The 18,412-nt window shown below is 38.3% G+C and overlaps 2 protein-coding genes across 3 annotated transcripts; one reads left to right on the top strand and one right to left on the bottom strand.

The window, feature by feature from the left end:
- Positions 1-690: 690 nt before the first annotated feature.
- On the bottom strand, positions 691-4,141 carry LOC144533671 (gap junction Cx32.2 protein-like). Its single transcript, XM_078275201.1, has 2 exons — positions 4,069-4,141; positions 691-2,328 (listed from the first exon to the last, which is right to left on the bottom strand). Exon 2 carries the CDS (start codon positions 2,317-2,319, stop codon positions 1,558-1,560), a length of 762 nt encoding a protein of 253 aa, XP_078131327.1. The 5' UTR covers positions 2,320-2,328; positions 4,069-4,141; the 3' UTR covers positions 691-1,557.
- Positions 4,142-11,220: 7,079 nt separating this feature from the next.
- LOC144533512 (gap junction Cx32.2 protein-like) lies at positions 11,221-16,082 on the top strand. 2 transcript variants are annotated; one of them, XM_078274916.1, is made up of 3 exons: positions 11,221-11,364; positions 11,441-11,497; positions 12,983-16,082. In XM_078274916.1, the coding sequence occupies exon 3, from the start codon at positions 12,999-13,001 to the stop codon at positions 13,869-13,871; it is 873 nt and encodes a 290-aa protein (XP_078131042.1). In that variant the 5' UTR covers positions 11,221-11,364; positions 11,441-11,497; positions 12,983-12,998; the 3' UTR covers positions 13,872-16,082. The 2 variants fall into 2 exon arrangements, with proteins under 2 accessions (XP_078131042.1, XP_078131044.1); XM_078274918.1 differs by lacking the exon at positions 11,441-11,497.
- Positions 16,083-18,412: the final 2,330 nt, after the last annotated feature.

Below are 18,412 nucleotides of genomic sequence, written 5' to 3'. Positions count from 1 at the left end.
ACATTACAGGCAACGTTACAGGCAAAAGCCTGTAACTTGCTCAAAATCTCTAGTCCATTCCAAAGTAAATCTTTATGTCACTGAACACGTCAGTGCCATCAGAATTAGAGGATGGATACCCGAACCGAGCCCGTCGGGTTCGGACAGCTATTTAGAAATGATGTTCGGGTTCAGGTCGGGCTCGGTCACATCAGCGCGATAAGGCATTGAACATTTTAAATTTAAAAAAGCTTATTATGTAGGTACGCGCCTGTGTTAACGTGCGCTTGTTGCCCCGTGTGCGCCAATGCGCCCATCTGTTGACATTTCCGAATGCCTTCCTACAAACGTACATGTATCATTAGTATGAGAATTTTTTTGGGATTTTAACTGTGTAGGGCTCGGTCGGGCTCAGACATAAATATCTTAATGCCTGTCGGACTCGGGCCGGGCTCGGTTACTGCTCTGTCGGACGCGAGCCGGGCTCGGACAGAAAAATGCGGCCTGATCCGCACTCTAATCAGAATGTCATTGTCATTTTTCACAAAGAAGATGCTTAGTTTTGTCAATATAAAATTGTACTCTTTAGGTATTTTCTGATGGACACTATGGCTACATTTTTGATGACAAAAATCGAAAATGCACAAGGCTGCACTTTTTCTGTATGGAATTCATACATTTCAACAGTACAAAGTCACACATTATTGTATGTGAGATTAGGATTGCAAGAGAGGATTTACATTTATTTTTTGGTTTTCATCAAAAATTACAGTGTCATTGGGATTCAGAAAGAAAAACACAAAACTACTTTATAGCACAAAGAAGAAAAATACTATGTCAACATTGAAAAGGTTACCACAGGAAACACTTTTTTCTGAATGGAAAACTTGCTTGACCGATTATGACAATGAGTTCAACCATTTTGCATTTAAAAAATGAATTTATGCCTAGATGTTTTGGGGGAAAGACAATTCAACAAATATCCAGTAGATTATATTTTGATCAACATATCATAATCAATTGATCATGTAAAAAAAAAGGCAGACAATTGCACATGATCAATTACATCCATGTACAAAAGCAATTGCTATTTGACCAAAACAATGATGAATTGCTTTATCTTGTGCACAAGTGATTAGATCATGTGAAGTTGAACAAACAGTTTTGAGAGTGTCACTTGTGATCTGAGAAATGTACCAAAGCTACTGAGAAAAATTGTAACTCAACAGATAGATGTTGAAATAAAAACACAATTTTACTGGTAATTAATTACACATACACATTTAATATTCTTGGATCCGATAATGTCATGTTCACATCGACCACTTCTGTACAATTTGATAGATATGGTTGAATACAATCCATCCTGGTACTTGCCACATACCTGATTTATGTAAAGCCTCAAGTAAAAGTAAAATATATGATGTATTACTGTTGGTGCATAAGATACAGTACAGTACTCTGACAATTAAAAACTGGATGTGACTTAACTCAATATTTATGTCTAATAACCTTGAGCAAAGCAAGAAGCAAGGATCCGGATCCAACTTAAAGCTAAATATCTCTGTTCACAGTCCTTCAACAACATGTAACTCCCTCAGCTGAATTGTGGTTTGGTTTGTTGAGGCAGTACATCTCTGAGCCACTGCTTCTCCTTTTCTTCTCCTTCATTTTTGAGATCAGTAGGTAGAACATCTCAATGATGTTGAGGATCACAGAGAGGACGGTCATTGCCAACATAAAGACAATGAAGATGGTTTTCTCTGTGGGACGACTTATAAAGCAGTCTACCGATGATGGACAGGGATAGTCGGAATATGAAATCTTACTAGGCATAAGTATAAAGCCATAGAGGTAGTACTGACCTACGATGAATGCCACTTCAAGCAGGATCTTGAACAGCAGCTGCATCAGGTAGCTGACCAGCAGGATACCCTTGAGCTGTACCTTGCCATGTTCATCTGAATACTTTGGAGCTTTAACCTTCCCATTTTTACCAAGTTTCTGCTCCAGGCGTCTCCTTAGCTTGTTTTCTCTGCGAATCACCAGCAGGACGTGGCCCAAATAAATGATTGTTGGAGTGGAGACAATGAGGATCTGGAGGACCCAGAAGCGTGTGTGAGACATGGGGAAGGATCGATCATAGCAGGCGTTCCTGCAGCCAGGGCTGTAGGTGTTACAGTTCATGTTTGCTTGTTCATCTCCCCATATTTTATCTACACCAGCAGCTAGGATAAAGATCCTAAAGAGGAAAAGAACACTCATCCAGACCTTCCCTACTATAGTGGAGTGTGACTGCACCTTGTCCAACAAATCAGACAACAAGGACCACTCCCCCATGATGATAGCCTATGAGAGAGAAGACAAAGAAGGCAATGATGAACACAGTTGACCAAAGACATAGCAGAATTCATGTCAGTCAAGTCAGTGTGAGCCAACTTGACTTGTGTGGAACATTTTACACACAATTCAAGGTGAAAATTGAGACATTGAGATAACATGGCAGAATTACAAGAAAAATCTTGATAGTAAAAATCAAATGACAACATCAAATTTTGATCAGTGGCCAAACCATTTTTGTGTTGGGGGTGGGGGGGTTCTTGACCACTATTTCAAGGACAATTAGGAAGAAAACAAATAAAAAGCTTTTATGTAACTCAAATATTATATATTTTTTCCACAAATAGGCCTATTTTAATTATTATTATTTTTTTATTATTACATAATTTAATGAGGCACAATCGCAGGCACTTTAATCCCGTACTGGCACTTTAACTGGATGGTAGATCAAAAAAATTTTGATAACCACTCCTAGTTATTATTTTTTTAATTTTTAGCTACCTGATAATATTAGTCTTTTTCTTTTCATATCATAAACGTCAGATGTCGGATTGTCTTTGTCTTTTTGTAGTATTGTTTTTTTTTTATTGTTATTGTTGACTTCTGTCATTTCTGTAGCATTGTTATTCTCTTCTCTATACATGCTTATTGGCTTGTCTGTGGTGTATATATGTTTAGAGAATATATTGTGACAAGGACGCGTAATGAATGACTACATGAATTTCCCCTTGTGGGATAATAAAGTTTACCTTGACCTTGACCTTGACCTTGACCCCCCTACCCTGGACAACAGACCCGTTTGTCCCCCCCCCTATCGGCAACTGGGGTATATGTATCCTAAGTTTTAAAATTAAATAATTGCTATAACGTTACATTGCTATTTCATTCATAGGAATATGTATATGTATACCATGGGTCATATGGTAGAAAAATGTATAACTGATCGCTAAACTGTGATTTTAAAGGATTTTAAAGTAAGGCTTTTGGAACATGCATCTGTCATTTAGAATATACAATGTAGTTTTCTTTTTGTCTCACAAATCAAAGCAGCAGTACCTCTGAATACAGTGTAGCTCTCTCAGAAAAAGTAGCTTGCAAGAAAAAGTAGCTTGCAAGATAGATAGAAAAAAGACTTTATTTCTAGATAGGTTACAAAGATACCACAAAAGACATGAAAGTACACATTCTAATTCAATTCAATTTTATGTATAGTATCAAATCATATCAAGAGTTATATCAAGACACTTTACAGATAGAGTAGGTCTAGACCACACTATAATTTCTAAAGAAACCTTGGGTGGTGAGGGAAACTTCCTCTAAGTGTTGCTAAGGAGCCAGTCTACCTAATAAATCAAATAATCAACACCAGTTTTATAGATAGGAGGACTATAGGATAGAAATATGTTGTTTGCAGTCCCAAATTTCCATAAGGCATAATGCCAGTATATATTTTTTTATTCTATAAGAATTTTGAATGATTGGCTGACACCAATGCTAATATTATCAGACTGATTGTATCTGAAATCACAGTTAGACCATCTCGAGACACTTATTACTTACAAAGACATATTTCTTAGGTGTTAATAACATTTTATAACAAGGTTTTGCAACATTTTGCTACCCAAGACATTAATCACGTCAACGTAACAATCAATGTCTTAATTAATCAAATAATGAAATTAAATTATATATATATATATATATATAATATGATATATTAACTCTACACACAGTAATAAATGTTCCTACCTCAGTTATGACCACTGCCTTGTTCAGTCAGTCCCTGCGACTGAGGTTCTCTCACTTCCCTCTTGTAATTCAGGCTGACATTGCAAAATCTGATTCAGGCTAACATTGCAAAATCTGATTCCTCCTAGGTCTCACTAACCCTGCCCAAAGTCCCTTAGCATATGACTATCACTGTGTAGGGGTTCAAATGGACTGATGCTTGGAAATTACACCCACCGCTGACCATAACTGACACCAAATTTAGCTGCTCCATGTGTCATATACCCCTGAGCAACATGCTGAAGTTTATGCTAACATATAGCTCTGAAAAGTAAATCACTGTAATTTGTATATATTCCACGTATTTCTTTCCAAATTCACCACATTGCTCTAAGCTGTATAAAAGTGCTCTGGACCGTGTAAGGAGAAGGTCAGGGTGGATGGCTGGATTACAGGGCTTTCAACCTGGGGGAGCATAGTTCATGTCCTGGTGGAAAAAGACAAGATTTTCACCCAGGAAATCAATTTTCGTGTCCCGGGAGTTTTTCAATCCTTTTGTCGACTTAATTTCTCTGTATGGCTTTGTTTACAAAATGGTGTAGTCCGGCGTCATTCGTGTGCAGCAGCTCTAGTGATGTGTTTAATGTCACCGCAAGGTCAACAACAGCAACGTTCAGCTTTGGAGACAAAGAGGACATAAAACATTACAAGATAATTACCTCCTCTGAAGAGTCCTCCTTGATTTGATGGGATAAACAATACTAACAACTGCATGGAGGGTGGAGGTGGTGCGCGATCAAAAAAGGCTTGTGTCATGTGGATGCGCCGACAGTGTTGTTGTCATTATTTAGAAATCCTCACGCGGGCGACAGAAACTACGCACTATTAACTACGCTTTAACTGTAAAGACCGCTAAACTTAACTGTCATTTGATCGGTCTTCACGTGCCTAATTTCGTAGGATATTATACAAATGAGTGTGCTTAAATTTTCTTCCGATATCATACGAACCCGTTCATGAGAATGCGTTGCTCTAAAACACTGCAGCCAAGGCTGAATTCATCAGTCAGGCAAAATGGCAGAAATCCAGAGGCCATGAAAACTCCAAACCTTTTGATTTTTGCTAATTTAATTTAAGTTTAATTAGGGCATATGTACTGTACCACTATAATACAATGTAACATAACAGGTGGGTCCTGTTTTATCACCTGATCTTGAAGCCCTGTCTCGGAGTAGGTAATTTCCTCCAGGAAAAGTGTAGTTTAATTCTGCAAATAGTGATCTGAACAATCTCGACCATGTGGACAAGCAAGACCATTTCTGCGTCCATCTCCGTTTCTATCTCAGAGGGGGCATTGAGGCATGCTTGTAGGAATTAAACACTGACTGCAACTTCTCTGCTGGGCATCCTGCTAGCCAGTATGTAGGCGTCTGTTGGGTGGCCTCTGTGCCCCTGTCAATTTCCAGTGGGATATCGGGAACTGTGGTCTCCTTTTGCCCAAACTTGGCTGGATCATGTGACGGTGCCATTAACTGGGTAGTCTTGCTTTGCCAGACCCTCCTCCAAAGCGCGCTGGAGGAGAGTCTGGCTACTCCACATACAGTGCTCAGCATAAATGAGTACACCCATGCTAAATTTGACTAAAAAGAGGAATAAAAAAATCATCTTTTGGAAATTGATCTTAATGCCTTAATTAAAAAAATGAGGAAAAATCCAACCTTTAAGAACACCAATTTTCTTTGTGAATGAATAATGTATCGTGAATAAATAAATGTTCTTCCTTAAAATACAGTGGGCATAAGTAAGTACACCCCTATGTTAAATTCCCATAGAGGCAGGCAGATTTGTATTTTTAAAGGCCAGTTATTTCATGGATCCAGGATACTATGCATCCTGATTCCTTTGGAATTAAAATAGCCCCACATCATCACATACCCTTCACCATACCTAGAGATTGGCATGGGGTACTTTCCATAATATCATTTACAATTCATTCACAAAGAAAACTGGTGTCCTTAAATGTTGGATTTTTCCTCATTTTTTTAAATTAAGTTCAATTTCCAAAAGATGATTTTTTTATTCCTCTTTTTAGTCAAATTTAGTATGGGTGTACTCATTTATGCTGTGCATCTGTAGCATTTGGAGATGGGTGGAAAACTTACTCTGATTTATTGGCATTTCTTTAAAACAATCACGATCGTCTTGGGCACCGGAGAAAAGCCGCAGTGCCGCTGCAAAATAGGCTCGGAAGGAACTTGTTGTGGTGGAATGTGTACGTTCAAAAGTTGTTTTAAACTTGTCATGCAACAGAAAACTCAGATTGGACAAACAGTCTAGTTAGCTGTCTGGACTTATCTTGCAGAGATCTGAGAAAAGGTTAACCATAGTCCTCATAAATCGACCGGAGTTTAAAATGCCAAAACAAAGGAAGCCCAAGGCAACGGATATCCGGCCTGAATGAGTGAAATCCGGTGGATTTTCCAGAGCAATTACGGAAGTGGAACGTCAAGGATATAGACTATTAACTGGGTGACTCTTTCTGTGTGCTGATCTGGTGGCCACATTCTGATTTATAATTAATCATGCACAAGTTTATGAGCTGATGGGATAACATTTTTCTGGATGAATTTTGTGTGACAAAACACAAACATGTAAAGCATGAACAAAATTACAAACATGGCTTCTTTAAAAACACAGATAAACAGGTAGGGGTGTGCAAAAAAATCGATAATGACCATAATTATGTTATGATACAACACAATTCAGATTTTTTTCTACTATAGCACAACTTTACCTATATCTCTCCATATGCTACATTCATTAAGTTCATTCATTCTTTTTATTTTCATCAATGCACTTCTGCAATATTATATTTTGCTCATGAACTACATTAATAATATAATAATAATAATTTTACAAATAATTGAAAAATGGGTTACTAAACAAATTATTGAATTCCTTAGCAATAGCCAAATATCTTTACATCCTATGCAGTTTGGATTTAGGCCATGCCATTCAACCAAGACTGCATTGGCTATGTTCATGGAAAAAATCAAAATGTCAGGTAGATAAAAATCGATGTGTTGGTTCCGTATTCCTAGATTTAAAAAGAGCTTTTGACACAGTCAATCACGACGTGCCGCTATCTAAATTGTCCCATTTTGATTTTTTGGTTCAAGCAATTAATTGGTTTCATTCGTATTTGTCTCATAGAGAGCAATGCACCGTGGTGGGCGGGGTTAGTTCTGCTTACATGGGTTGTCCAGTAGGAGTCCCTCAAGGGTCCATACTGGGGCCCATTTTATTTTCATTATATATTAATGATTTACCTGAATACTGTTTACATGTTGATGTCCAGCTTTACGCCGACGACGCTGTAATTTTTACGGAAGCAAAAAATCCTGAGGAGGCAGCACGTGTCCTTTCAACAGCTCTTAATCTAATGATATCCAAAAGAATTCAATTCAATCTTTTTAATTTTAAGCAAATTAGAGGATCTCTGTCAGATGCAGCTGCTCTGATGTTCCTTCACTCGATGATATTTTGACATCTGAACTACTGCATCACCAGCTGGTCTATGTCGGGTTCTACTATCCTAAAACCAGTTGAGCTTTTGTACAAAAAGGCACTCAAAACTCTAGATAAAAAACCTTTTTCTTATCATCATTGTAAGATCTTAGAAAAATACAACTTACTGAGTTTTGATAATTTTTGTAAATTTTCCTCAATATGCTTAATTTATAAAGTACTACATGGCTTGGTGCCACCACCACTGCAAGAGTTTATTAAATACAGACAGACTCGGATCACCAGAGCTGTTGTAAACAGGGACTGTGAGGTCCCTTTTAGAAAAACCTCTTTCAGCCATAATGCACTATCTATTAAAGGTAGTGCATTATGGAACACAGTACCCCCAACTATAAGGGAATGCCCCACTCTGGCCACCTTTAAGAGCCAGGTAAAGGTGTGGCTCAGAGCTAACCAAACGTGCAACCACCTCTGACTGCATGCTGTACCGTATTAGCCCAGTAGAGCGTATTAATGAATTGTGTCTCCATTTTAACATTTACTAATGATTTGTCTTGTTTATTTTTTTTATCATTTTGTTTCTCCCTGTTTTATATAACAAATGTTATTGCTGTATATGTTTGGTCTTGGATCTGGCTTGGAGCTAACCAAGCATGTGGTCATCTCCACCTGTATGCTGTGCCGTGTTAGTTCGATGGAGCATACTAATGAATTGTGTCACATTGACTAATGAATTATCCTGCATTTCTTTTCTTTCATCCTGTTTTACTTAGTTTGATATAGCAAATGTTGCTGCTGTATATCTTTTGTCCTTTTTATTGTAATATCTACCTGATGAATGGACTATAGATGGAAATTAGCCCTTGGGCTACAATCTGGCACTTTTACGTGTACTTCTGTACATGTTCATCTAATGTGCATTGTCCTGAAATAAATAAAATAAAAAATAAAAAAATAAATACATTATACCCTGTTGCACTCATAAATAACATTGTGCAATGTGCACACCTGTGACTGTAGCTGTGGTTTCTCCTCCTAGCTCTGTCTCACCAGTTTCATCACTGGGCTGAGTCTGACTGAGCTCTGATACTGTGGGAGCTAAAAAGAACAAGGACAGGACATAGTCGCTTACAAATGTGAACATGTTTTCGTACAGCAAGATAATGAATGTTACAGCATTTGGATAAGTTCAATGCAATTCTTTGACACAAACATACATTGAGGATATTTGTGGGTGATAACAGGTATGCCATGCTGTTGGAGGTGCAAACACAAGCTGCATCGCCATGCAATCACATAGTAAGGAGCTGGCTCAAAGGTTATAAAAGTATTATGTCATGTTTAGCTGTATAATGAAAGCACAGTTTTTATAGCTATCCATGTGTGTTTACTTCTGGCTCCTTAGCTATCATCTTGGTAACTATAAGGACCTATTTGACATCTTTAGAACACTACTGTTGAGTTACTTCAGTCTAGATTTTTATGTTAACTCCTACGAAATATTGCTATTGTATTGTCTATCCAAAGTAAGGTGCCTGTATCGAAGTTAACTGATGGTCAAATCAACCAAAACTCTCAAAGATATTGTTTGTACCTCCAACATCATGGTGTGGAGTTATGAGTGGTCTGTGACGTAAGTTTGTGTGATAGAAATCCACATACAATGGCCATGTCGTGAATTTTCACAGTCACCTTGCTCGAACATGCATTAACTTCTGCTAGTGTTAGCGTCATAATCCTTATATACTTAACATAGCAGCAGCCAAGGGAAGTTACTCATTTTAAAACTAGGAACATCTGCCAACCATTGAAGGACAAATTCAAGCGCAATTTAATAGTAAACCATTAATTTGTCTCATATTTACCACAAGCTACTTTCAAATTTCACAAGCTTTTGGCTGGCTGGTAGCTGGTGCTAATTCCCATCTGTGCCTAGCTGTAACATTAGTTGCTTAGCAAAGTTAGCTTATTTCACCTATAGTATCTTTACTCGTTGATGCGCAGAACATGTCCGTTATTTTGGAGCATTTTGCTGCCTCCTCCCCCATCATTTTTTTCCTTTTGAGTCTGACCTTCTCAGCGCCACCTTTCCCTTTTCTTGTTTGGCTTTCAATTACTAGACTCACACACTGTCTGTTAACGTTGCAGATAGACTACCAAACATGACGAGAAAAAAAGAGGTATTCGATGGCTTTATGTCATAGGCCGATCAGGGCTATGCCATTTAGGGAGGGGCTGCTCACTGATCCCCCTATATTTCTGAAAATCCTAGACATGTTTGTGACCTGCACTTCGTTAGTGCTTTCTGATTAGCCGCACACCAGGCTGCCGAATGGTGTTGCTAAGAACTTGCAATGTATAACTATTATCAGACCGGCCCTTGCGGCCTCAAAACACTACCGGCCCACCGGGAAAAGTCCCAACTCTCCCGATTGCCACTCCGCTACTGGCTCGTGGTGATCTGTAGCTGGCTCCCAGTAACCTTTTGTCGGTCTTTGGTGTTTTTTGCCTACAGGTGGGAGACTGACCACCTGGTGACCTGGTGCAACCAAAACAATCTAGAGCTCAACGCTCTAAAGACAGTGGAGATGGTTGTGGACTTCAGGAAGAACCCAGCCCCACCTGCCCCTATCACCCTCTGTGGCTCAACAATTGAAACTGTGGAGTCTTTCCGCTTCCTGGGAACTACCATCTCCCAAGACCTCAAGTGGGAGCTGAACATCAGCTCCCTTGTCAAGAAAGCACAACAGAGGATGTACTTCCTGCGGCAGCTGAAGAAATTCAACCTGCCAAAGACAATGATGGTGCACTTCTACACAGCCATCATTGAGTCCATCCTCACATCCTCCATCACCATCTGGTACGCTGCTGCCACTGCCAAGGACAAGGGCAGACTGCAGTCATTCTGTCATTCGGTCTGCAGAGAAGATGATTGGCTGCAATCTGCCACCACTCCAGGACCTATACGCCACCAGGACTCTGAAGCGTGCTGGAAAGATTGTGGCCGATCCCTCCCACCCCGGACACAAACTCTTTGAGACACTCCCCTCTGGCAGGAGGCTGAGGTCCATCAGGACCAAAACCTCACGTCACCCCCTCCGCCACTAGCCTTATTAACAAGGCCCGGAAACCACCCTGACTCTCTACCCCTGGCTCTTCATGCCACTATCCTCTCTGCTGTAATGCTATTTGCTCTTTATTTATTTTTTTATTTCTATCTTTATTTTTTATTTAATTTAATACATACTGTGTACATATAATTATACTTAAATTGTTTATACCTATACTTATATTGTTTAATATTCCATCTAAAGAATGTGTGACGTGCACCAACAACACCAAAACAAATTCCTTGTATGTGTTAAAAAACGTACTTGGCAATAAAACCCTTTCTGATTCTGATTCTGATGTTGCAATTGCATATCCTCCTTTTTAGATGCATACAGTCTGGGTGTAAGGTGTGTCAATTAAAGTGGGAGTTAAGGCAAAACATACAGTGTGACTTAATGATAGAAAATGTGGTGTTATGGGTCATCAAGCCTTCCTTTACCGAAACTGAGCATGAGGAAACCTTTTCATCTGACTCATCAAAATTATCACGAGTTTGAGTGAGTAAAACGAGAAGCTGTGGACAGCAGACTGAAGTGTCCATGCCTAAGTCAGTCAGACCAAGCCCATAGACCTCAACGGTATTTAAGTTTCATCCTGGTCAGGGAATCACATCTTTCGTTGCCTGCACTCTGGCTCTTCTGTAATGAAAAAGAAATTATAATATCTGAAGCCTGACAGGTGAGTACATTTTATGTTTCTGCAACCTTAAATCAAAACTGGTTCACTGGTTCTTTAATATGTGTTTGTGTCACAGGAGGTATTGTGGTGTTTCTTTAATCAGAATTGGAATCAGAAAAGGATTTATTGCCAAGTAAGTAACACTTACATGGAATTTGCCTTGATGATTGGTGCATACATTAACATATTAAACATTAATAAACAATAAAGAAACAAATATGTACAATATAACTGTTTAACATTAAGAAAAAAGAGGATGTATGGATTAGGAAAAATCTGTCGCAATTCCAAGTTACTACCTAAGCATATTTAAGATGCAAATTTATAGTAACTTGACTCTATGACAAATGTGTTACGTCTGTAGATTACACTGTATTTATGAAGCAATAGCCTTTAGAAATCTGGGCCTGCATTTATCAAACTGCTAAAAGTTGGACTTAAGCAAAGACAAAAAGAAACACATAAATGATCCCTTCAAAACTGACTCAGAGCCATCTATCCTCACTGACCTAAGTCACCCCTTGTCTCTATGAATAAACTGTACAAAGGTATATTACTGGTCATGTTATCTGAAGGAAAATGTTTAATTCACAACAGGGTGTCCAACAGATGCAGCTGCTACTTACTTGTTTGCTTTCAATAGTTGTTACACCACTTTGTTTGCATTTTGAGGAGTGCAAACAGCAGGATATATTCTTGCACTTTTGATTTTGTTGGCATTCTCTGTCCATTAATAATCTTTAGCTTAACAGCAGCAGATTCATCATATAGGCTTTTACAAATAACATCCCACTGAGAAAGGGGAATATTATGGCAGATGTGGGGTACAGCCTTGTGTCTGACACGTCCTATGTGTGATTAGCAGGCTCATACGGAATATGCAGCTGCAGAATTTTCCATAGATTTTAAACAAATTTAAAAAATAATCTCCACCCTAAGCAAAAAAACTGTACACTCACTGCTTCATTCTGGATCACCACTGAAAACTGTATAATAATAATAATAATAATCAGAAGATACGAAATCTTCTGATTATTATCATTTTTTTAATTTATTTTTGGCTCTGCTGATTAGCTATTCTGAGCATATATGTGACTAATCATGCTCTTAAAGCCTTCACTTCCTACAGTACATAGTGGAAATTCATCTAATATGATGTTTTGACCTATCAATAAACCCTGCAGTGGGTATCAGGCTGTGCTGTCATAAATCTAGTGAGCCCTCTGACAGGTGACACAATTCTCTAAATGGGTTTTCAATAAATAAATTTTATTTATTTATTTGAAAAGTTGGCTCTTTAGAGAATTGTTAGTGCTCTTAGAAGTATGGCTAGATAAGGCTTAAAGGTTTATGAATAATAGAAATTTAAAGCCTACTTGTTGCATTGTTTTTCTTGCCTTTCTTTTTTTCACAAACCTAGATTCTGACAGACTATAGTTGTTTTCATTTCAATTATTTTTGCAGACACTTAAAGTTTATCTCTTAATTTAATTAGGTCTTGTCTTTATGGAATTGCAGACTCCTTGATAAATAAAATATAGAGTAGAATGCTTTAGTACAAGTCTTTTTTAATCCACAACTATAATTTTAATGTCTGTGTGTTTCTCCTCTACTTCAGACATTTATTTCCAGTCATGGGTGACTGGTCTTATATGTCCTCACTGCTAGACAAGGTCCAGTCTCACTCTACTGTGGTGGGGAAGATCTGGATGACCGTCCTCTTCCTGTTTAGGATCTTTGTCCTGGGTGCTGCTGCAGACAAAGTCTGGGGAGACGAAGTGTCAGAGTTCCACTGTGACACCTTGGAACCAGGATGTAAACATGGCTGCTACAACTGGATGTTCCCAATATCCTACATTCATTACTGGGTCCTGCAGATCACCTTTGTGTCAACACCTACCTTAGTCTACCTAGGCCATGCTGTCCACATCATCCACAAAGAGAAGAGGATGATGGAGAAGCAGCGGGACAGCACAAATGGAACTGTACTTATAAAGCCAAGGTATACAGATGACAGAGGGAAGGTAAAGATAACAGGTATCCTCTTTTGCACTTACATGACCCAGCTGATCTTCACGATCATCCTGGAGGTGGGATTCAGTGTGGGCCAATTCTACATCTTTGGCACCGTGTTTATGGTCTCCTACTTCCACTGTACTATATCTCCACCTTGTGCCCTTTTAAGTGGTGCCCAGTGTTACATTTCTCGTCCCACCGAGAAAAGAATTTTTGTTGTCTTCATGCTTGTGGTTTCAGGCATTTCGGTGATCCTTAACATCATGGAGATAATCTACCTGCTCTGTACCAAGAAGAGAGACACCAGGGAAATGCTTCAAGCTCAGCAGCATGTGCTCATCTCAAAGCAGTGCCCAACCAACCCAGCTTGGGGAACCATGAGCAGCAAGTATGGAGGTTTCCCATTGTTGCCTCTACCAAACCAGGGTACGACAGGCCTCTGCAATGATGACAAACACATTGACTCTGTCAGTAAAGAGAAGGACACCTGATACATGAATTATACATTATACACTTTGGATGTTTCTTGTTATTATTTTTCTTAAGTTACTCTTAAATATTTACTTTAAAAAATAAAATAAATAAAAAATCACAATGCTGCACTCTAATGGTCAATAACACCAGCTCCCAGAACCTGGGGGATGGAGCCTGGTCAGCCTTCAAAAAGACATTGGAAGGGATCTGAGTATTACATTGGATGATGAGGAGTGGGACAGAATTTGTAGAAATATTAAAACTATGTCACGCGATGTGAGAGTGTGCATAATTTCAGTTCAAGATTATGCATCACTTCTATTGGTTGGATTGAAGGGACTCAGGTTCCATTCAGCCCCAGATTATTTGTTCTAGGAGATTGGTCAATCCTAAAAGGAATATATAAGCACATACAAAGTTGGGTCCAAACCATGGGCGTAAATCTGATCTAACAGTAGGGGGGGGACAATAAACATAAAATTTCTGAAGAGCAATTTTTGAAGAGGATACAAATAATACAGCCACAATTATACTCATAGAGGACATGTGTTCACAGAGGAAAGCCTTTATACCATCGTTAGTGTAGCATGGAGACTGTACCATTACCCTTCCTTTCAGTGTTTCTCTTGATTCAATGAAAAAGCTGACTAAATTGAATGAAATATTCTTCTTTAAAATCATTTATTTATTTATTTCTAAGTTGTTTATAATCAAGCCACAAAAATACCTTAAAACATAATGACTTATTTTGAAAAAGTGTCCCCATATAAAAGAAATACAATGCTTTTGTACACTTGTTTATAGCTGATCATAATGTAAATTAATGAGCCACTGGTAAAGCTCATCTGCTAACCATGACCTCAGCCACACACCTCCAAAAATATGAACTAAGCTCAACACACTTACCTGAGACTCTGCACCTGACTGTCCCTGGTCTCCTTGAGACTCTACACCTGACTGGCCCTGGTCTCCCTGTTCCTCAGTTCTTTCTGTCTCCTTTGCCTGTGACATAGTGACGTTAGTATTTCCATAAGCACCCATTCTTATAAAGATGTTACCAAATTGTCTTGATATGAGGACTTATTGTACTTACTTGCGTTTTGGTGTAAGCCTACTGAAAAAGGATCTTATGTCTGTTTTTCTTTTCTCTGTCATTTTTAACAACAACACAAAACTTTAACGTCAGATGTCTAAATATGAGTTAGGTTCATAGGTTCACCACGTGGTCATATTATAATTATAAAATGATCTTGCGTCCTCCACATAAATATTAGGTTTTGTCTGGGACAGAGGATATATATTTAACTGATCAGCCACTTAACTTCATATTGAGCAAAACACAACTGTAGATCTTCAATATTAACCCTAATATCAGTTCACACACATAACGTTAGGCTTAGTGCATTTCTATCCAACAAGCTATAAGCTAGGTAACGTTACATTATATTACACTAACATAGCAAACTTTTTTGTCATGACTAATTTATTAATTACTCAGCATCATTTCTATTTGAGAAAAGAAAAACTTAATCCGATGTTTAATGTGAATAAAATAGCCTTGAACCGCCTACTTACTACATTCCTGTCACTACCCGATGAGACTGTGAGTCTAGCGCAGATCCTAACGTACAGCAGGCAGTGGACCAAACCACTGTGAGGCAAGGGAGGGGGAACTCAAAATGTTTCTAAACTTAAAAAGCATTTTTGGGGGGTTGTATTGTTTTTCTGCTTACACAGATATTTTAAGTATACATCATTATGTTATTTACAATACACAGCATTGTTTTAATGATATTTCTAGGGGGGGACAACCCTTAGATGTAGGGGGTCCTGACCCTCCCGACCCCCCTGGGATTTACGCCCTTGGTCCAAACTAGTTTAATGATAGGCAGACAGATTCTTTTAAGAGGATGGAGGAATGAAGGGGTGCCTTCAATTCAAGAGTGGGCTTGTGAGGTGGTTAGGGTGGCAGTTTGCCAAATTGGATTTCTACACAGGAAAATGTTATTATATTGTGTTATTATTTTGTTGTATGGATGTAATCACAAATAACACCAGCTCCACAGTATCAGACATGCTAAGTGGAAGATATACAGTTCCAATGATGAAGTGGATTTGGAACAATTCTTCAGAAAAGGTCATTGAAGTCAATCTGTTATCATGTGCACCAAATTTATAATATGTCATATTTGTATTGACAATATGCAATAAATGTATACACTTTGCAACAGTGTGTGATCATAAGCCATTAGCTTACTAAATAACTAATCATTAACCCATAATTCAAATTGTTTCTTAATTATTAGTAAAGAATTTAGTGTACCATTAAACTGTTGGAAGTCATTAATAAACCAGCTGCTCTGATGTGAACCCAGTTGTAAATAGATGGCAGTAGCCATTCTCAAATGCGGTTGTGGAATGTTACTTAGCACATTTACTCAAGTACTCATTTTATGCAAATTCCCTATATCTAACAGGCAAATATTGTACTTTTTACTCCACTACATTTGACGGACAGCTGTTGTTACTAGTCACTTTTTAGATAAAAAGTATTTATACCCATCTTTTGCAATGAAAACCATGTATCTCCAATTTGGTGCTTTTAAATTTACATTTATTTAAAAGGAATTTACATGTTACAGCAGCACAATAAAGATCTCTCTCATTTGAGGCTGGTCCATAGAGGCAGAGGAGGTTGCTCCTCCTCTATATTCGAGAGGCAAGAAGGATCAAAATATTAAATAAAAATAGTAATTTATTCAAACCCTAACCAATTACCAAATCTCATTATCATTTATAAAAATGTTCTCTCTTCTTTGTAAAAAATCCATTTAAAATGCTTTAACAGCAACACCTGCGAGGCAAGAAGAGAAAGTGTGTCTGGGGGGCAGAGGGAGGAACATAGTATTGGGCAGAGGATGCAGAGAAGGCAGAGGACGGACATAAATCAAGAAAGGATGACACAGTAACTACAATATTCAAGACCATTCAACAAAATAGTAACAAAATAGACAATAAACCAAATAAACATATGAGTGGTGTTATAAAAACTCTCTCATTATTAACACTGTGAAGACAGAGGAAATCACCTTTGGAAAACCCCCGAATTGTCAACTGCAGTGACGATTCACAATTCAGTAATTAGTCAAGTCCCAGTCTACAAATACCTGGGTGTCATGATAGACGAAAATATCTCATGGACCTCTCATATAGAACTTATTTGCGTGTTTATTTTCTATTATTATCAGTAATTCAGAGTATTATGCTCTATTGTAGCACTGCTTGACTAAGTAGCTACCCAGGGATGCAAAAAGAATTTCAGCCCTGGCTGACAATAAAAAGTTGTATTATAAAAGTGACAGCACCATAAGCCCATTATACACGTCTCTCCCCAGCACAGAGCTTCTTTGGAGCCCTCCAGAAAGCTCAGGTACTTTTCCCATTTTCTAGAATAGACATCCAATCTGGAAAACCGTTTATACGACATTTTTTTAAACGCCGCCACCCTAGCCGTCTCACAAGCCCACTCCTAGATTGACGGCACCCCTTCATTCTTCCATCCTCTTAGAATAATCTGTCTGGCTATCTAGTCCGGACCTAGCTTCTTATGTGCTTATCCATCCTGCTTAGGATTGACACATCTCCCAGAACAAATAAACTTGGGCTGAACAGAACCTGGGTCCATTGCAAGGAATTTAACCTATACATGATATCATGATACATGATAACCTATGTCGTAGGTTATCATGTATCCCGGTATAAAATTCCTGGACCTTAGGGCCATAGGACAGGAAATAATTGGTTGTCCTCTGTCTTACATTTCCAACAATTTGGTGTTTCTTTCAGACCAATTCTGGAGGGAGTTCAATAGAAGCAATGCATAATCTTGAACTAAATGAGGCACACCCTCACATTTCATGATATGGTTTTAATATTCATCAGATTCTGTCCCACTCCTCATCATCCAGTGTAATACTCAGATCACTTTCCCATGTCTTTTTAGGGCTATCCAGGCTCCATCCCCCAGGTTCTGCATAAGCATAGAATAATACCCAGAAGCCTCCTATATTGTCCTATATTGACCAATATTAATGAGACGCCTGATATATCTGACAAGCTACGCCTGCGAATAAACCCCACCTGATCAGGGTGAATTACAGAAGTAATGACCTTATTTAATCTATATGCCAACATTTTTTAAATAATCTTAACATCTAACTGCATTAGGGAAATTGGGCGGTAATTCTTACAGTCTCCTAGGTCTTTACCTTTTTTAGTAACCAAAGTTATCAAAGCCTGCCTAAATGTTGGTGGCAGTGTGCCCTTCTCCAGTGCCTTTCTATATACCTCTAACAGAAGTGGAGCCAGTTCAGTTGCAAAACTCTTTAAAAATTCTGCTGAAAGATTTAATCTTAATTAATATGCTTCTATTATTCCAAATTGTGACTGTGTGTGGGGTAACATTATGCTTGTATATCAGTTTGGATAACTTGTTGATGAAAAGCAGATAACTTGACAGGTAGTTTAGAAATATCAAAGTCACATTTTAATAAGAATT

The sequence above is a fragment of the Sander vitreus genome, chromosome 18 (assembly GCF_031162955.1).
Source record: "Sander vitreus isolate 19-12246 chromosome 18, sanVit1, whole genome shotgun sequence".
NCBI classification, from domain to species: domain Eukaryota; kingdom Metazoa; phylum Chordata; class Actinopteri; order Perciformes; family Percidae; genus Sander; species Sander vitreus.
The sequence above is the reverse complement of the archived record's forward strand: the minus strand, read 5'-3'. Positions and strand labels throughout refer to the sequence as shown.